General features: G+C 35.5%; 1 protein-coding gene across 1 annotated transcript in view; it reads left to right on the top strand.

Annotated features, from left to right (window-relative positions):
- Positions 1–21618, top strand: part of ADAMTS20 (ADAM metallopeptidase with thrombospondin type 1 motif 20) — an 89256-nt gene that overhangs the window by 40593 nt on the left and 27045 nt on the right. Inside the window, exons 17-27 of the mRNA XM_088524130.1 lie at positions 71–200; positions 1321–1447; positions 2099–2309; positions 2860–3024; positions 3725–3889; positions 5162–5284; positions 6536–6643; positions 7584–7748; positions 7966–8256; positions 8512–8673; positions 10470–10646. Of these exons, the coding sequence (XP_088380256.1) occupies positions 71–200; positions 1321–1447; positions 2099–2309; positions 2860–3024; positions 3725–3889; positions 5162–5284; positions 6536–6643; positions 7584–7748; positions 7966–8256; positions 8512–8673; positions 10470–10646 (1824 nt within the window). The remainder of the gene's footprint in view (positions 1–70; positions 201–1320; positions 1448–2098; positions 2310–2859; positions 3025–3724; positions 3890–5161; positions 5285–6535; positions 6644–7583; positions 7749–7965; positions 8257–8511; positions 8674–10469; positions 10647–21618) is intronic.

Raw genomic sequence — 21618 nt, 5'->3', positions numbered from 1 at the left:
TGCTCGTAATATTCATAAATTTGTCATGCACAAATTCACTAAAAATGGATATCATTTTATCTCAATTAAGGTTTTGTGTGTAGGGAATTTATACAACCCTGATGTGCGTTATTCATTCAGTGTCCCAATAGAAGACAGAAGTGATCTGTTCATGTGGGATCCTTTTGGACCCTGGCGAGACTGCAGCAGAATGTGCCAAGGTATTGTGGATTCTTTCTTCATCAGAACCAAAGACCTCATGACATCTGAAAAGGAGCTAGGCTTAAGTAGTCAGGATTTTGTCACCCCTAGTAATAAGAGAAACTCAGCACTCACAGTAAATTTTAGGTGCACAAAGCTTTTAAGGACAGACTGGCTTCAGATTCCCGTTACCTTGTTTCAGTATGTATCCAGTGCAATCCTATATTCAAAATTCTATTCTTCATCCTTTCTTTTTCTTTTTTTGACATAGGAGTGATTTATAAGAAATATTTCAACCAAGTGTATTGCGTCCTTGAAAATGTGGTATTCTATATCTACTACGATCTATCCCCTCTTCTGTTATCATTTTTCCAGATATCCACTACCTGATTTGTCTAGTATCTTTCATATATATTTCTTTGTCTTTTTTTGATTTTCTCTTTTTTGAGATAAATGTGTTTTAGAATATTTTTATAATTTTTGTGTAGTATTGTGTAAGCCACTCCAGTGAAAAACTAAGCCATAACACATATGAAGTGTATGTATGAAGTTTATGTACACTTAATAATAGATACTCCCATTAGCAGATGCTAGGCATGGCTTATATCAGGGGTGGACGACAGTAAGTTTCTTCTGATTTTGAGTCAGGTTGTAGACGTGCTCATGTGCTAGAGATGTAGAGCTGCCAACTTTTGTACTTCCAGCACTTCCAAGAAACCTTTCCAGGTACCCGATGCTCAAATTTTCTGCTGCATTAAGAAAGGGATCATGGCCTTGAAGTGAACATAGTGGTGTTTAGTAATTATCCAAGGACAGATGTGATGCTTTTGGAATATTTAGCCTGCTGATTAAATGCACTGTTGCACTTTGTATTACAGTGTTCTGGGTGCTGATGCCCTTATGAGATCATGGTAGCATGGCTGGGAGCCATCACGGGTGGTGGATGTCACTGGGACAAGGTTGTTCTCCACAGGAATTTAGTCAGCTGCACTAAAAGTAGTGTGTTTGTGCAGAATCTGCTGTATACAAATATTAGTGTTAATGGGGCATTTCCGTTAAATTGCTAAATTATAAGTCAGAAATTAGTGGAAAAAGGCACTCATCTTTTAGCCCTTTTTTCTTTGATATGTTCTTTACAAGGTGTTAGAAGAAGAAGAATGACATGCATACGTAAAAGTGATCATGTGGTAGTGTCTGATCAAAGATGTGAACTTGCACCTTCTGTACCAGAAGTCTTTGAGGAGTGTAATACAGAATGTGAATTAAGGTAAAAACAAGTTCTGTACTGATGGAGCTACTGTGGTCTTACTTATTTTTGTTGATAGAGATCAAAATGAAATAATTCAGACTGCTTCTTCCTCTCTCCATCAGTCTCTTGCTTCCTCCCTTAAATCTGCTGATTTAAGAGTATATACATTAGATTAACATCTCTAATACTACACAGAACTCCATAGTTTTCTGGTTTTTATTTGTTAAGTCCAAAGTATCCTGTTAGGACTATGAATTTCTTCTTTACATGCTAGAATAAAAATTGGTATTACTGGGCAGAGTATGTTTTTTACTGGAATTGTACCTACAACTGAGACTAATTTGGAATACAATCATGTATATTTGCACTATGAGAAAGTACACAATGAAGTGTGCAGAGGATGAATGATCAGAATTATAGCTTGTATTTTTCAAAGTCAATTGGGAGATTCATACAAAATATGCTTTAAATTGAAAAAGAATTTTCAGGTATATCAGTCAAATTTCTTTCTATCACTTTGAAAATTCCAGTCTTTGTATAGATTTTACAGTCATATTTATCCTCTGTCTAAAATTAATGTTTATACTGCAATTCTAACTATATTCTCTGAGTGCTTTGCATTTATTTTTTAAAACATAGTTAGTTTTCTATAACAGTTTATCCTTGTAGGTGGCACAGTATTGGCAAAAGTGACTGCACATCAAAGTGTGGCCCAGGGTATCGTTCTTTAGAAATCCTTTGCATGAAGTACTCAGTTTCAAAAGGACTCAGTGCTCCAGTGGATGATAGATACTGTGCTGATCAGCAGAAACCACCAACCAGAGAGCCCTGTCATGGTGACTGTATGTTAACAAGTTGGCACTACACAGAATGGTCAGAGGTACAAATTCAAAAATTTATAATTGTACCATTACAGTTCTGGTTAGTGTTCATATCAAATTTTTATTTTTATTCTTTCTTTTTCCATTTAAGCAACTAAAAGAAAATAATGTTTGACAAGTCCAATGTTGTTAGAGAAGCTAATACCTCTATATTTAGGTAACTACTGGACAAAATTGCTCATATTTTTGTGAGAAACTGTAGATATCTAAATTATTTGAAGCTTGTTTTTGGAAATCAGCAGAGAAGATCTGGCCATTCAAGGTGTATCTTTTGCTTAGAGTCTTAATAATTTAAGTATTTAAAGAAAAAAATGTTAGTACATGTTCAGCTTTAATATTAATTAAAGAGTGCTATCTTGGAAGTAATTAACAAGATGCCAAATTTATCTCTGGTACACATGTTTGAAGTGTGTTAAATGAACATACGACAGGATGTAATTTTGCTAAATGATTTTTGCTGTTTTTCATATTTAAGCCTGATAATGCATTTTGAGCTGTTTTTTATTATGGTATGTTTCCTGTTCACAATAATTTTTTGGTACACTGCAGTGTTCAAGGAGCTGTGAAAGAGGCATCAGAACCAGAGAAGCCTTTTGTATGAACAATCTGGGTCGTCATCTTCCTGACAGAGAATGCCATGAACTTCCAAGAATCGTAACCCAGGCTTGCAATGAATTCCTATGTCCAAGTTGGTCTTTTAGTGAGTGGAGTGAGGTAACCAGCCATGCAAAATTTAAAACTCACTTTGTACTGCCATCAATACCAACAGTAGTAAAATAAGAGGATTTTGTTTGTTTGTTTGTTTTTTCTTATTTACCTTTGAACACTGGAAAGTACAAATATTTAAGTGCTAGGATTCTATTGATGTACATACTAGATGTACAGATAGCACAAAAACTTATGAAAAGCACACCAGTATTTTTTTCTCTGAAATGTTGTTACAGTAAAAAGGGATAGTGAAACTACTTATGGTAGACCTGTCTATAGTCCTATACATACCTTATTTTCTTATAAAGCAATGTGAATCATTCAGCCAAGCAAAGAACAAAATTGTATCAGTTTTGTTATAAATTATATGGATAAAATTGAATCAAGGATCATTTAAATATGCTTTCTGTGCCAGCTGGGCTATAATATGCATTCATATTTTAAATTAGTATTCATTTTTAATAGCAATAAATTAACAGTACATTGTTTTCATATTTTTATAGCTTTAGAAACTTAACAGTGATTCCATTGTCAGTGTTATGTATTTGGCCTGATATTTAGTAGCATCCAAAGAGTTCACAGGACTATTTTTGTTGCACTGCTTGTATTGCTTTTGTCATTTATGCGATCTTCATAATTCACAAGGCTACTTAAAAAAAATGGTTTCATGTCTTATTAAATTAGTGAATTTACTGTAATTTTACAGTGTCCTGTCACATGTGGCAAAGGAATGAGACATCGGCAAGTATGGTGCCATCTTAATGATGAACATCTGAGAGAGGATTTTTGTAATCCAAATGATAGACCAGAATCAGTAACACCATGTGAACTTCATGAATGTGCATCTTGGCAAGTAGGGCCTTGGGGAGCAGTGAGTACCTAAGGATTTCTGCCTTTTTGCCTTTAGATTTTAGCTGAACACAAAGAAATACCATTTAAATATTTTTATTGGAACTTTAGCAGCTGTTTGAAGTGGATTGGTTCACATCTCCCTCTGCTCCCACTGACTATCTAACCCTTAATTTAGGAATATATACATAGATGGATAGGCATAGTTAGATGCCTAAGCTGATTCTCAGCCTTGATTCCTAAGAGTGCTACTGCTATTTTGCAAGAACATATTTTGTCTCCAAAATAATGAAAATAGTTACAGATAGAAAAGCATTCAGATGAATTGGACAGGTAAACAAACAAATACATATAAATATGTCAACATATTTAAATGTTTAACTTACTTAAAACGTAGAATGATATATGCTGATAATAGCAGGCAAAATGCCATCATATTTGGCTGAATATCTTTTTATTAAACGATTTCCAGTGAAAAAAGAGGTTCTGACTCTATGTGAAAGTGCAGCTCAAGAATATGTTCTTTTGTCTGATGATGGTGATCATCACGTACGTACGTATGAGGGAGGCTTCAAATTTCTAGAAAAAGGTGAATTAATTGGAGAAGAAGCTTTTGTCCCCAAAAAGATGAAAATTAATTCAAAAACAAGGCACAATTTAATGGGGCTTTTATATGTTGGGATTGCTCAAAACAAGATATAATGCAGGGACTTAAGAAATACTTGCCATTTAAATACTGAGAAACAGTGTATCTACTGTGGAGGATGGAGAGGCCTAAGCAGGACCATGTGCTGGACAAGAGGCTTGCTTTTCAAAAGTAGGTCTTTTAGAGAGGATCGATCACTTTTCCTTTGTCTAGGAAACTACATTGTGCTTTTGGACAGTGTAATCAGTGGAGTTTAGAGAGTGATTCATTTAAGATTATGGAGATTATGGTAGCTGTACTTCTTTAATTGCTCACTTGCTACGTTTTTTTGTTAGACTAGTATGTAAAGTATACATATGATTTACAAAGTGGATTCTAAATTTTTAAGTTTCATACAAATTGTCTGAATTACTAGGCTAGTCTTTAGCCATGTAAGTCAGTGGTTGTTCATTAGATGTTAAGATTGTTGCTCAATTTTAAAATCATATTAAATTAGCACTATAATGATAAAAAATAGTGGGACATAATTTCCTAATTATTAAATTCCTACTCATGATAAAATGAGTTTTAAAATAGAATATTGAATTAAAAATAAATTTAAGTAAATATTATGTTATTTCAAGTATATGAAATTACTGATTTTAACAGTGTGCTGTAACATGTGGTCATGGATACCAGATGCGTGCAGTCAAATGTGTTGCTGGGACTTACGGAGTTATTTTGGATGATGACAGAGAATGTAATGCTGCTATTCGTCCTACAGACAGTCAAGTAAGTAAACAAGTACCTTTCCGTTGGTTGTGCTTTTTAGCACAAATACTGTCTACTGACTTTTGGAAGGAATTTGAGGAAAATGTGTTCTAGAATGTGAAAAAGTACTGAAACTGTCTGCTTTCTTCAACTTTAGTCCAAGGAAGTAAGTAAAAGAAGAGCAATTTGGAGACTGGGGATAGCAAAATCTGGAATCTAGAACTCAAGGGGTGCAGAGACCTTTGATTGCCCTGATGCAAAGTAATTGCACCTAGTTGGCCTAGTTACATATAATTATTAAAAGAAAAACAGGGTTATTTGAAGTAAAAAAAAAAAAGCTTTGCTTACTGGAATGATATTACTTCAGAACTGTATAGACATGAGCTTGTGTATATGAATAACCACATACACCAGTACAGGCTGGGAGCTGACCTTCTGGAGAGCAGCTCTACAGAGAAGGACCTGGCAGTCCCGGTGGAAAACAAGGTGACCACGCATGACCCAGCAATGTGCCCATGTGGCCAAAAAGGCCAATGGGATGCTGAAGTGCATTAAGAGCATTGCCAGCAGGTCAAGAGAGGACATCCTCCCCCTCTCTACATCTGGAGTATTATGTCCTGTTCTGGTCCTTCCTCAGTACAAGAGGGATGTGGAGCTTCTAGAGAGGGTCTAGCGTAGTGCGACAAAGATGATTAAGGGACTGGAAACCCTCCATCTTATGAGGAAAGACTAAGTGAGCTGGGCCTGTTTAGCCTAGAAAAGATTGAGAGGGGATCTGATCAATATGTATAAGTACCTGAGGAGAGAATGTAGGGAGGATGGGGCCAAACTCTTCTCAGTGGTGGCCAGTGATAGGACAATGGGTAATGGGTATAAATTAAAACACAGGAAGTTCCATCTCCATGTGAGGAAGAACTTCTTTCCTGTGAGGGTGACAGAGCACTGGAACAGGCTGCCAAGAGACGTTGTGGAGTCTCCTTCTCTGGAGATCTTCCAAACCCACCTGAATGTGACTCTATGCCACGTGCTCTAGGTGCCCCTGCGTGTGCAGGGGGATTGGACTAGATGATCTCCAAAGGTCCCTTCCAACCTTCATCATTCTGTGACACTGTGATTATATTATATGGTTCTCTACCTTTCTCTTTTGTCCCAAAGCACTTTATCTTTAGCACTTCTCTTAATTTAAATCTATTCTATTTCATAAGGCATATTTGTTTACTACAGTCAGTGAGTTTAGTTACTACAGTCAGTGTTGTTTTTCTCCCCCAACAGGAATGTGAGTTGCCCTCTTGTCCAGAAAATACAAAATTATGGACTACATCACTTCCTCTAATTCATGTGGGGAAAATGACTCAATGGAGATACGGATCATGGACACCAGTATGTTATGTCATAGTGGTCATGGCTTGCAAAACTATCTTCCACTTTTTCACCCATTTTCCTATTGTGTAAAGCTCTCATCAGTATATCTTTCAGACTAAAATCTGCTTGGGGTAATTCTTTAACAAGATTATTACCTTTTCTAAAGATTTTTTTCTTTTTCTGGAAGTAGTTGACACTCCAAGCAAACTCTGTTTTTCAAACCTAGCAGAGAAGATAAGGAAAAAAAAACCTTGAGAGTTTGGGTACTGGAGTTCTGAACAGAATAGCTTTCATGTGATTGAGAGTGTTCAAGGAAATGGGTTTCAAAAATAATGGACTATTTTCTGACTATGGAGAACATTTTTCATTTTAAAGAAGTATTTAAATCCTCCATGTGAATAGCAATGATAAGCAGTTTTGTCTTTAAAGATCTCAGGCTAGATAATTTGTCGGTAAGTGTTACAAATAAATTCAGTTTATACAAAAACTTTAACAGAAGAGCAGAAGAGTTCTTGATTTTTGTAATGATTTACAAAATTATTCTTGAGAGAGTTGTGAAAAATTTAAATAATTTATGAAATATCTGTATAATTTAAAAAATAAGAACCTTGAGGTTCTTAGCTAAGCATAAAACATAATTATATCTTTGCACAGTTGTTTTAGCTGTAATGAGTGCATGGACTGAGGCTACTCAGAATCTCACTACTAAATTCACCTTGCAGTTTTCAACTATAAAGGCACCAAAAGGATCTCAAAGGAAAATACTTTTGCTTTCTTCCTGAATGCATGGCTCTATTAGTGTAGTTTTGTAGCCAGTATGAGATGGGAGTCTGGTTGTCAGGCCTTAATTCTGAATGCAAACCAATACTAAGCTGTTAGTATATTAGCTGCTTGCATGGTCTTCTTTTGGTCTTCTTTCTCTGCTAAAGTGTGACGAGCATGGACTGTTTCCTCACAGTGCTCTGCATCCTGTGGAAAAGGTGATCGTGCTCGCTATGTGAGCTGTAGAGATGCTCATGGGGGAATAGCAGATGAATCTTTCTGTGCTCATTTACCACGACCGGCTGAAATTTCAAGCTGTTTCAGCCCATGTGGAGAGTGGCAAGTTGGAAATTGGTCCCCTGTAAGTATTATTTGTATTCTTTTAGTGTCTTCGTTAGATTATTGGGCAAATTTTCTGGTTAGAATTTGGGACTTCTTATTCTATACAGGCATGATTGAAGCTGCATCCCTTGAAAAAAAATAATGTATACATTTCTTGCTGCCAAAAGTAAATATGAATGTCTTTGATTATTAGTCACCAGTGTTCTATCACAAATATTGGATTAATTTTTGGCCAGTGCCCAGTTACATGTGATAGTGGAGTAATAACGAGACAAGTTATCTGTGTCAACTATCATCAACAAATCAACGAGAATTACTGTGATCCCGAAGGCCGCCCTTCCAAAGAGCAGGAATGTAACATGCCGCCGTGTCCACCAGTTTATCATCATATTCCTAAAATACATGACCATCCAAGCCGCTTTCCAGAACTAGATTACCTTCCAATACGCTATCCACAAGATAATGTGAACCAGTGGAACCATCCTTCTGTGGGAGGATACCAATGGAGAACTGGACCCTGGGGAGCAGTAAGAAAAATTTAAAATATATTTATGTGTTCTGTCATGGATGTGTTAGTGTTTCTAGAAATGTTATTGCAGAACGAATTTGGTCAAATTAGAAGGCATTTTTGCGTTTTCAACTTTAGAATACTTGTATACAACAGTAATTTTTATTTGCAAATTTCCAGTTTTGAATGCTAATATAAAAATAGTTTTAATCAACATATTGTACATTTTGCTTATTATTTTAATAGTGATATATATGTTCACATGTTTTGCTAGTGCTCTAGTACTTGCGCAGGTGGATTTCACCGTCGCGTTGTAGTATGTCAAGATGAGGAAGGAAGAAGTGCTAGTTATTGTGATGAGGCAACAAAACCTCCAGAGTCAAGACACTGTGATTCTGGACCCTGCCCACGTTGGAACTTTGGGAACTGGGGAGAAGTAAGATGATTTCACTTTCAAAAGGAAACATTATTTACCATTTAAGTCAGAAATAGTAAAATAATTATTTGTATGAATGGAACAGAAGACCTTTTTTATTATTATTTAAAAAGAATTCATTTCGTGTGTTTACCTAAAATTTGTTCCTTGATCAAGTCTAGAATTGTAGTGTAAATATGGGTACTTAGTATACATCCCAAAGAAGCAAGTATTGTGTGATGATAAGTATGTTCAAAGTGATTGGAATTATACCATCGTGTTTGCTAAACAGCAGAATAGTGATAACTTTACAAATTCTAGGCTTTTTATACATATCTAGCCTTTTCCAATATAATACATACTTACTGTAAAAAAATTCTAATTGAATGTTACAATAGCTTCTTGAATCCTGACTCATCCAAAATTATCTTCCATTCCAGAAAGAGTGTATGAGAAGAACCTCTGTAATAAGTACTCTAGAAAAAGTGAACCCAAGAAACTAAATGAAAGCTATATTTTACCTCAAATTTACTAAGTAGTGACTAGAATAGCTGCAAGCAATAGCATACTCATTGTCTGTATGAACATCAGGAAAAGGAAAAAAAAAGGTGTTGTAGCTATGAATTAGAAAATAGAAAAATATGATCATGCATGTGGAAGGTGTGCGTGGGTTAAATAGCTTGTTGTCTTAAAGGTGAAAGTAGAATCACTTCTAGCAAACATGCTAAGCCTGGGCACTGGCAACTCCCACTCGTAAATGTGAATGTTTTGATGCAATTTTATACATTCTTTGACAAAGAAAGGTTTCTCCATACTGTGCATTGTGAATATTTGACTATGCATTCTTGCTCAACACCACAGAGAGCTAGAACTACCTGGTCAATTTGGCATTCATTCTGTAGTGGTTCTTGCTTATTCGTGGATACTTCAATATCTAGAGATGGGGAAAACAAGAAGAAATGATGTAGTGATTTTTTTCCTGTTTGTTTTGGACAGTTTTAGTCATTTAGTTCTAAAGGTCAGTCTAAATGTCATGTTTTTTCCAGACTACAGAAGCAGACTTGGATTGCAGTTAATTCAGGCACAGCAGGTCATGTCTAATTTAGAATCCTCTGAACTATAGTAAAAAATTCTCATTTATTGGGACGTGCTGACTTTTGATCAGATTGATTGTAATAATTCATTATATCATATTATTGCCTGAAAACACTAGAATTAGATAGTTATATGAGAAGTGAAACTAGAATGAACATGGAATAAAATTTTTGTAGCTGCATACCCACATACTGGAGAAATTTCTAGTCCAAATTTGTTGTGTGAGTGTTTTTATTTTTTCACTGTAAAGTACATCAGTGGAAATTCGAAACATAAACCACACCCTATAAATATTTGACACCTTGTCTGTATGAGATAGACTATGAGAAAATGTGTCCAGTACCTGAGACCTGTCTTGTCTGGCAAGGACACCATTTTTATAACTAACTGATTTCCACATTTTCCTACTATAAAAAAGTCATACATTTATTCTCACAAATAGTTATTTCTCATTGCAGAGAGCAGATTATTCTTGTTATTGTGACTAGACATTTACTTTATAAAGTATAGAAATATAGCTTTGTAAGCTATTGTTGAAAAAAAAGTCATTTCATTAGATAAGATTAGACTGTCAGTACCCATTCTTGGATGGAGTGTCTGGGGATTATGAAGATAAACATAGTAAATCATTACATGTATAGATAATTGCTATGTCTTTTAGTATGAATGGTTTATGAAGATTCTCTTAACAAAAATGTTGTATTTAAAATTCTATGTTTTAGTGTACTCAAACGTGTGGAGATGGAATAAAGACAAGACTGGTCATCTGTCAGCTTCCTACTGGCCAAATGTTGGGTGATCAAAACTGTGAAATTCTAGACAAGCCACCTAATATGGCACAATGTAATGTGCATTCTTGCCCTGGTGATGTTTCATGGCATCGGGGACCTTGGAAATCGGTACGATAGCATTCACTAATATTTTTCACTTTCTTACTCTTTGCTCTCTCCTCTTGCCTTTAAAAAAATATTCTGGTACTTTACTTGATAACAGTGAAAAAAATAATGCATGTGGAATGTAGTCTATGTAGTTTTATTAAGCAATTGCTCCTGCCTGCATAGAATTAAGTGGGAAACTGCCATTTACTTCAGTGGAAACAGTATAATGCTCAGTAAAATATCATAGGGAAAATACTGAAATTTATCAGAAATCATCTTAGCGGGTAGCAATAACAAATAGTTTATTCTATTTTGAAGGCTTATGAATTGATCTGTATTATAAGTTAAAGCTATATACTGTAATTTATACCGTAGTATTATCTACCTATTTATATTTGTAAAAATCTTTCTAGTACATAACATTTTTTAATTAATACTATATTTAAGTACAAAATATATCTCACATGTATATTACACTCTGTCGTCAAACAATATTTTACTCCATATTACATGTACATTTGTGTATAAAAGTTTATATTTGTGGGTTTTAAACAGTGGCTAATTAAAGTTGTCTATGTATAAGTATGTATGTAATTATAATATGTTATTGTCTATATGTCACTGTCTATTAATGTGTACAAATTATTACAATAATCACCATTAATCTTTAAAATTGCCACTAGCAGATAATTAACATCCTGAAGTAATCTTAACATACTCTACAGTAGAGTACATTATATTTCTCAAGCTATGAATTTGACAACAATATTTGTTAGTAATTGTGCTCAATTTTAAAGCGATTAATGGCTATTGGAGGAGGTGGGATCCAGCTCTGGTTTCAAAGAAATCAGTGCAAAAACTGTCATTGACATCCCTGGGAGATGGACAAGGACCACAATTCTATACAATCTTTTGTATTAATAAAATTGTATAATTTGGTGATTTGAATTAATCTGGAAAAAAATTAAAAATGAGTGTCATATTTAAATGTGAAATAATTTCTTAGTGTTTGCATAATTTCTTTCAATTTGATGCAAATATAATTTAAAATGCAAATCTGCATTAAGAATTTATCAGAGTATCTTTTTCTTCCACTGTGCAAAACAGAGTTTTCAATTTTGTGCCTAACAGATGCTAGAGAATCATACGTAGTGATTAGGCAAATAATGAGCGGTGACTTGCTAATACTTATCTTCCTTAGTGTATGTACTTCATGTGCTGACAGAGAAACATTCCGACAGAATTGCCTTTGAGCTCAACATTTGTTTTCCTTCTAGATCTAAAATTTTCCCACAACCTGTTCCTGAGTGATGCAGCATGAGCTGCATTAATAGTTTACCTGTTCTAAGAATAGGATCCCAAGAGGTGCTTTTTGAAAAATGCATTGGTGGTTTAGTTGTGCAAAGATTTCTCACTGTTTTATATCTTAGTTGACATAAAAGCCATTTTAATCATTTAAAATTAAGTTCAGAATCAAATCTAATGATGAAGAGTGTTTGTGGCCTCTTTTTTATTCTAATTCAAATTACTAGTAGTGGTTTTCTAGTGCTTTGATAGTTTGGCATTAGATTAAAGCTCTGCCTATCCTGTGCCCTTCTAGAGTACAGTATGCTCTCAGATAGGGTACTGTTATTGTACTCATAAATGGTATTGTTAGTAACTGGTCGTTGTTTGGGGTCAAGTGTGTCCCATCTGTACTTTTTGCCTTCTCTGTAAGGACTGCAAGAACTATATAAAACACAATACATATTTTTGACAATAACAGTCAATAATATGCAAATGTCTAGACAGTGATGTCAAACATTGGGAGAAACTGAAGTGTGAAGCTTCTCACATTTAGTAAAAGTAGCCATAATTGATTATGTTCTGCCTTTTCATTCTAGCATGCATGGCATGTTTAAAATATATGGAGAAGGTGAGTGCAAGAAAGGGAAATTTTGAACAGCTATTTCATATGGAACAACTCCTTGATCTTTTGTGTACTTGCCCTGCCACCAGACCAGCCAGCTGAGCAATGGGTATAATGATTGCTAAAAGAAGTTTCTTCTCATTCCAGCTCTGTCTAAACCATGTAAGAACTAGAAGCTTTAACTCATTTATTAGTCCAATTTTTGTACAGCCAGATAGTTTCCTCTGATTTTGGTCTCAAGACGAAATAGATTCAGAAAAAGTGTAATTAACTAAGACTCAGACAGAATAAGTAGAGTTAAGAATCTGATCCAAGGTGTTGAAGGAGTGGGCTATTTTATCCGTTGACAGTATCTTTGATTTGGAAATGAAGATCTCTATTGGGTAACTCTCCTCTATTGAGAACATAATCCTCTATTGAGAACATAATTATAATCAAACTAATCATTTTAATAATGAATTTTGCTTAAAGTTTTTAGAGACACATTGGAAATCAGTAGAAGTCAGTTACATTTTTTAAAGCAGCCAGTGTTAAACCAGTGTTTTTTCTGGAAATCTAATCAACTACACACAGAAATACCCGGTCTTTGACCTTCAAAAGCCTTTGGATTTCTCCCTTTAGGCCATTCTTGGCTGGAATGCAGAGGTACATAATGCGTGGCCACTTGAGCCAGTCCAACTGCGTGCAGAAAAAAAGGAAGGGAAGCTAAAGAGACTCAAATATAAGTTATTCAATATAATGTTTAATCTGTCTTTGAAAGAAAAAAAAAGGCTCTTTAATTTCTATTTCCTTGTATGAGGTTAAATTCAAAGGTCTAGGGGGATATTTCCAAGGTGTTTTGGGGGAAGAAAGGCTATTGCTGCAGGTATCTTAAATCCTTTGAAGCTGTGAATCTGTGGCTAACTTCTCTCTTACGTGATTACCCTTCCAGCTTGCTGCTCTAGCAGCTTTAACCTTTAGGAGTTTTCCTTTTTACAGCCCCCTTTGATTTAACTCTCTGCATTCTGCCAAGCAGCATTACCACATCAGAAAGAGATAAAATATTTATTAAAATGTTTATGTATAGACAATATTCCCTGTCATTACACTGAGCACCTAAGTACCAGCTAAAACCTGCCATTCTTTTCCATATGAAATGTTAAGGTGAAGGTGATATGTTATCTCTTTATATGTATGCCAGTGTGTAAAGCTTTCTCAAAATGAAAAGGCTTTATTGAATCACTATGATAAACTTCAGACAGGCTGAAGGCATGGGGTTAAGGTGGTAGGAATTAGATAAGTTAAGCTTTTTCACTGCAAACAGTGTATGTTTTCCTCATGGATCCTGATTGTTTCAAAAGATTGCTTTTCTGATTGCCATTCTATTACTTTTCTTTAAAAATACACACAAAGGGATATTCAGCTCTTCTTCTAGCTCATTTTTCCTATTATTTAATACGATTTTTCAATATTTCTCTTTGGAAATCAGTATGTATTCGTTACGAATGCAAAATGAAATATCTTTTGAGCTCTTTAGTGCCTGGGAATTAGAGCCTTATTAAAACAGTGCTTTTGAAAAAAGAAAAATTATCCAGGGAAAACTCTCGTTCCTTGCTGCTCTAGTTACAGTGAGTTGTCACTCCTGGGGCATGGCTGGGAAACACATCCTTTCAATTGTAAGTTGAATTAATTTGATTGGGAGGTTATTGCAGACTCCGGCAATGATCTTTTCAGAGTGTAGCTCACTTCTTTTCCCCTCTTAGTTAGAGACAAGTTTCCAAGTCAGTTTTCTTCTGCTGAGAACTGAATCACGCTCTCCTCTTGTCCAGCCCAAAAGAAATGGAATGGACTTACACACAGCCCATGCATCTGGAGGGCTCTTAATGATGTCCTTATTTCTAAATTGACATAAACCATTCCTAAATAATACTGGTGTCATATTCTTAATATAAATGAGTTTGATAAGTATTATCAACTTCAACACTCCCAAATAAACACTTCAATAAAAATGCTCCAAAAATCAAATATTCTAAGTCACTTTTCAGTCTAACATTTATCTAAGCATACTACCTCATTCTTGAAATATCCATTGCTTATATTTATAGCATATATTTATAAATTAAATGATGCTTGTGGTAAATTCATTCTTTGTATAGCTACTTACTTTAATGAAATTGCATCACCAGTAAATTTGGATATCATGGATATTTTTCTTTTAGACAGCCCTTGTTTCATTTGTGAAGGGACTTAGGCAGTGGCCCAAATCTTCTTGAAAGAATGCATAAATTACAAGCTAATAAAGGATGGAAAACATGTGTCACACTTTATAATGTCAGGAAAAAAAATCTGCAGGATTCTGACAGCTGGCTAAGAGCACTTTGTTCAAATGCAGATATTTATTTTATCCCTTCCTTCTTTCCTTTCTTTCTTTTTAGACTCATGGTTTGTTATATTAGTTTTCATCATACTGTCTTAGGTTGCTTTTACTCAAAGCATGTAAAGGGAGACCGCACATTTTAAAAGATGTCAGAAGATTTTAAAACTGAGTTCCAGTGAGGAGATTTAACATTTTTTAAAGAATAATCAGTCTTTACTGAGTTCCAGGAAAGTTGCTTTGTTATTTTTCCTATTTAGTTATTTTTCATTGAACAGCATTCCTGTATCTGGATGCTTTTGTATTCTTAGCCAAACAATTGTCTGCTAAGTGATAAAAAGTTAAGTGAGAATATAGTCAATCAACAGTACTTCTGGATAAAACCAATTTTCAGTTATATTGTGCATATACAGTGTAGCAAGTTTTCATAAATAGAACCAATGTAAAATAGCTATATAATAGAATAAATAATACTTTAGCATAAAAATAGTAGAGAATTTTGAGTATCATTTTACTTACAAATCCCTTATTCCTGACATGTCTATCTATCACATTTGTTTAGTTTTCAGGCAACAAAGGAGTGCTAAGTGCATCCCCAAATTACCTGACTATGAGAGCTTCATCTAAACCACTAAACAGCTTAACTCTAAGAGCAAATGTAAGGACTTTTGAGCTGTTAGCTGCTACCTTCCAGGTGAAATGCAGTATTTTACTGGAAAATAATTTGACACACAGCAGCAAGTCAGGAGACTTCTGGCACCAAAGCCCTGGGGGTGAACCTAGGCAAAACATATAATGTGAATTTAAGTTTCATTTTCTTTTTCCTTCTACTATTTAGCATGCCATAGCTGTTTATGGCTCATACTTAATATGTTTTTCTTAATAGATGTTTTTTATCAAGTCTTCCTTTCAAGGATTGTATTTGACTATTAACTGAAGTTTCACCCTTAGTTTCTTTTAAGATTTTAGTATTTACATTTTGGTTAAACGGTCATATCCAATTATCTCTTTTTTTGGTGTGTATTTCTCTGCATCTAAGTTTTGCTGCACTGTAGAAAAGAAATGCATGCACTCTTTTACTCTGTTATATACCTTTCATTTTATATCTTGTCTTCAAGGTTTTATAGGGTGTGAGGAATTACAGTGGGGAAATAAAATAGGCTATTCATATATGAGAAGAAAATGCCTTACAGCCTACACCTACACTTGCACAGTGAAGAAAGTTAGTTTGTTCACAATTTTAGATGATAAGATTTTGATACTGAATTGACATTGATCTCTCAGCAATCAACCCCAACACATTTTGCAATGCTTAACAAACCCTTGGAGTTTCAAGATTCTTGTTTGTGCAAGTGAGAATACCTTGCAGCCTTGTGTCTTATTAGGGTTATCATTCTTGTATCAGTATGGATATAAGGCCAAATTTATTAGAAAGTTTTTAACCAAGTATATGACAATTTGAAATACCTGTTTGCTTTCCATCCTTTCTAGTTTCTTTAGAAAGCACAGATAGCTGGGACATAACTGAAATCTAAACTGTAGACAACTATTTTCTTAAAACAGTTACAGTAATCATCAACATATGTTCATAGCATTCATGAAATTAAATATCTTACAGTGTATGTGTCTAACCAGGGCAGACATATCACAGGAGACTGCTTTAAGTTGAAGGTAACAATCTGGCCAGGTAGCTAGTTCCCTAACCTGACCAGCTTTGCAAACATTCATTGTATGGCTTTATTGTTGAGCCCTGACAGTTGGAACATAGTTATGAACAGTTATGAACAATTAAGATCATCTTGAGGTTCTTTCTTTCCATTAGATTTGTTGAGAACATCTACACTTGGAGTTCTACTGTGTAGAGTATTAGTCAAGAAGTTAAGGACCACAGACAGAAGTTTCACTAACTGCCAAAATTATGTTAAAAAAAGAAGTCCCACAGAATGTTCAGTTAAAAAATATTAGTCTTTCTGAGTTCTTTGGGAACTGTCTGAGCCTGTTTTTGTCGATGTGTCTTTGTGTTCAGTCATATTATAGCCAAGATTTGACCCATGTAGAAGTTAACTATATTTCATTTACCTGAAATGTTGATAAAATAAAGATTCTTCCTGACTTGTAGGATTTTCATCTGACCTCCTAAGTATTATTCATGATTTCAAGTTATATTTGTTAAATTTAGGCATAAAATGAGAGGATCCGCTGCTCTTTTAAGTTATTTCTAGCTGTGGGAGAGTCTTACCAATACTGCCTGTTTCCCTTTGGCCACATGATGCAAATCCCAGAGTAGCTTAATTTTTCTAGATTTTGAGATTTCTTTTTGTATTTTTTCCAGAAGAACTTTTGCATAATTCTGTCTTTGCACTAGTGGAAGAAATCTTCTTTTATTTGTAATGAATAGAAGGATATTTTTTAAGAAAGGATATGTCAGTCCCCTTCCAGCGATGTTACTGCCATTGACTTCTGCAGAAGCAGCCCAAACTTGCATAAGTAAAATATTTATTTGTTGTCATTTTAATGCAAAAATCTGTATATGAAAAAAGTGCCTTCCTTCATTTTTTGTAGTGTATAAAAGGTATTTATATCTTTAAAGATAATCTTTTATATTAAAAGGGAATTCAGGATCAGTGAACTTGGTTTTCAAAACCATCTTCAGTCTTATACCTCTACTTCTGCTGCTGCCTAATATTGAATTTCAGAATACCTCATTACCAATACAACATGCTTATTCAATATCCCATTGGCTTAAATATGAATATTAGCATATGCTACTCATTTTTAAAAACTTTGGAAGTAGGGAGTGCTTTTACAGAGATAATCAGTAACATATGCCACTACCTGAATAATGTCATAAAACTGAAATAGTGGACATTATTCAGAGTAATTCTGACAAAATGAAAGAAAGTACCTGTTTCCAAAATATTTTTTAAAATATTCTTTTTACTATTCATCAAGTTTAGAGCAAATTTCTCCATTTTGGTGCTCTGTTGCCTGTATAGCTTGAAATAATAAATAATTTATAATGTTATGTCTGTAATTTAATTTAATGACTGTGACCTGTGTCTGTGAAATACAGTTGTATTTTAACCCCTTTTTTGATGCATGTTGTGTGGCTTTGTGTTTATATTTAACGTGTGCATTATTAATGAATCCTAATGTTTGACATCCTTTTAAAAAAAGGAACTAACCAGTTTTGCAGAAAGTGTTTTATCACCATTGTGCGACCTTTATCTTGTGGTGAATCTCATAGGATATTTTAGTGACATTATTTTCACAGGAAAACATTTTAAAACTCCTTCTGTAAAACATGTTTCTGTGTTACAGAATTTGTAATGGTTTTTATACTTGAACAAAGAACATCATATAAACTTTGTTACTGATAAAGCAGCAATTGATTTGAACAGCTGGCTGTAATTGGAGCATGATCTTTGATGATAAAACTTAAGGATATTACATATTGAACACCTTTTGCTGAAGCTGTAATTTTATGGCCCATACCTGTTCCCACTAAAGTTAGCATCAAAAGTCATAGTAAACTGAGGATCATAATATAATGCTCATTTCTTGTCCTCTCAGTGAGATGGTTTTTCACATTCCTCAAAGCACTAGTTTGTAAAACATTCAGAATGTTCATTTGGAAAGAGGACAAGTCAGAGGGGAATACAGTCAAAGTCAAAAAAATAATGAATGTCATGGATGGGGGGAAAAATGCAAGTACTTCATTCTTAAATATACACAACCATGCCTTGAAAATGAAAAAAATATTAAGCTACTGATGTGTTTATTTCCAATTTTTGGGCCAAACTCTTCCTGGTGGTTGGCCAGTGAAAGGACAAGGTGTAATGGATACAAGTTGAAACACAGGAAGTTCCATCTCCATGTAAGGAAGAACTTCTTTCCTGTGAGGGTGACAGAGCCCTGGAACAGGCTGCCCAGAGAGGTTGTGGAGTCTCCTTCTCTGGAGATCTTCAAAACCCCCTTGGATGCCACCCTGTGCCACGTGCTCTGGGTGTCCCTGCTGGAGCAGGGGGAGTTGGGCTAGATGATCTCTAGAGGTCCCTTCCAACCTCATCCATTCTGTGATTCTGTGATTCTCTTTGCAGAGTTGGAGCTTTCAAAAGAGCTGAACTCAGCTGGTAGGTCACATCCATGTAAAACTCATTTGGAGCTGACTGTATACATGTGGCAGTTCTGAAAATCCTCATCACAACTCATAAATATTGTCCCCAAATGGTTTTGAGCTCCAAATCTAAAAGTTGTTATACATACATTGAAGTATTGGCTTTAAAGTTAAGGTTGTTATACGTACATTAAAGTATTGGCTTTGTCTAAAGTTATGGAGGTTATATAAAAAAATACTTTGGTTACCTGGCATGAGTTAGGAAAAAAAACAAGCTTTTCCATAGCTCTCCACTGTGAGAGTTCCTAGTCCTTTCCATGAAAACTAGTAATTATGGGAGACGGGCCACTTCCCTCAGCCCTTTTACTTCAGTGAGAGCAGGATCAGGCATGTGGATTTCCTGCTGAAGTAATCAGCGCTTCAGCAGCTTGCATGCATATTCACACTTGTGCACGTGACTGTGTGTAATGTTGCAAAGGCTGGTATGTTACTAAATTAAAAAATGTACAGAAGAATGAGTGCAGTTGAAAGCAAAGCTTGAGGACAGCATGCACAGGTGGGTAAAATATCATATTTCTTACCTAAAATACACAAGTGAATAATACTTTTTTTTCATTAGTTGATCTTCAATTAAGTACCTTAGAAAAATAAAGTTGTATTTTTGCATGCTTCTATAAAGTATGAAGATTTTTGGTAAATTCCATGTTGTTCCAATATATATATATATTATTTTTATTTGCAATTTTCTTTAAAGTCCAAATACAAAAGCTTAATTTTTCATTAGATGAAAAATATGTGAAGTGATATTTTTTGTGGAGTGGATGGTGAGACAAACCTAACTCATTTATGTTTGATATTACTTTAATTTAATTACTACTGTTTTGTTGTTGCTAAGATGATTGAAAATGACAAACCGCAGAGTGCAGTTACTGGCATCCAGTGTCTCCTTGTGCTCATGTGTAGCTTTTGGTAAACTTTGGTAAACTCATTTACAGTCAGTTGGTCTGTTATTCTGAGAGTGGATTACTTCTAATTGTTTTTGTGTTTGGATAGTTGAAAGGATCTCTTCAGATAAACAAGGCAGATTTGTAAAATTAATTTTACATGCTTTTGTTTGTGCAACCTTCTTGTCCAAAAGTAGACCCTGCATCAGAGGGCTTTCATCTTGTTACAGGTATGGTCTATCTTCTGTTACAAAGATCCGCCACTCCCAAAGGGTGACCAGGCTGTAGGTTATGTCATTCCCAAACCTCCATTCTGCTCTCCCAAGCTTCACAGAGGCAGGAGATTTTATTCCCTGTGATGCAATCCTTTAGCCTGTCCTACTGTTGGAAGCAATAATGGATTCCCTTTGGGTTGCTCTTTTGCTTTTTTTCACAGCAGTTTGTGAAGAAAACTGCTGGATGGATCCATTATTTTGGATCCCTTTAGAAAACAAATCTGGAAATGTATCTGTTTATGGGAAACAATAAGAGAAAAAAATGTGTTTATTTTGCTCTCACCTTTTCTCCATGAAGCCTCCTATTTCCATTTCTGCCTCCAGTCATTTTTTATACTTGTACTTTCCATATCACTTCTCTCCACTGCTGCTGCTTTCACACAATTGCCTAAAGGTTTGTTACATGTGTTACATGATTCTGGAGAAAAGAAAAATGAGCCTTGCAGAAGTTTAATCAAAGCAGAAATCTGCAATAGTGGAATGCGAAAAGTGCCTGTAACAAATACTTCCCAGGAGGAGTGCAGAAGAAGGCAAGCAGCAGCACGGCCAGCCAGATTTGTCTATTTCCTGCAAGTTTATATTTGTAGATTAAGATTTTCAGAAAGGTTCCGTGAGGTTCCAGCTCTGCTTCTGTTTGCAACTGATTTCAAAAGGATAGGTGTGAAGACAGAAATGCTTCTTTATTGAATATAGAATCATAGAATGCTTAGGGTTGGAAGGGACCTCTAGAGATCATCTAGTCCAACCCCCCTGCACACACAGGGTCACCTAGAGCACGTGGCACAGGACTGTGTCCAAGCAGGTTTTGAAGATCTCCAGAGAAGGAGACTCCACAACCTCTCTGGGCAGCCTGTTCCAGTGCTCTGTCACCCTCACTGTTAAGAAATTTTTCCTTAAGTTCCTGTGGATCTTTTGATGCTTCAGTTTCTGGCCGTTTCCTCTGGTTCTGTTAGGGGCCACCAGTGAAAAGAAGCCAGCACCATCCTCCTCACTGCCTCCCTTGAGGTACTTATAGACACTGATTAGATCCCCTCTCAGCCTTCTCTTCTCCAGGCTGAACAGACCCAGCTCCCTCAGCCTCTCCTCGTAGGGCAGATGTTCCAGGCCCCTGATCATCCTTGTAGCCCTGCGCTGGACTCTCTCCAGCAGCTCCACATCCCTCTTATACTGTGGGGCCCAGAACTGGACACAACACTCCATATGTGGCCTCACCAGGGCTGAGTAGAGGGGCAGGATCACCTCCCTCGACCTGCTGGAGACGCTCTTCTTAATGCACCCCAGGATCCCATTGGCCTTCTTGGCCACGAGGGCACACTGCTGCCTCGTGGTCAACTTGTCATCCACCATGACGCCCAGGTCTTTCTTTGCAGAGCTGCTCTCCAGAAGGTCAGTCCC

Source organism: Tinamus guttatus, unplaced genomic scaffold (assembly GCF_059628265.1).
Source record: "Tinamus guttatus ecotype Peru unplaced genomic scaffold, ASM5962826v1 Tinamus_guttatus_pri_ptg000206l, whole genome shotgun sequence".
NCBI lineage: Eukaryota > Metazoa > Chordata > Aves > Tinamiformes > Tinamidae > Tinamus > Tinamus guttatus.
The sequence above is the reverse complement of the archived record's forward strand: the minus strand, read 5'-3'. Positions and strand labels throughout refer to the sequence as shown.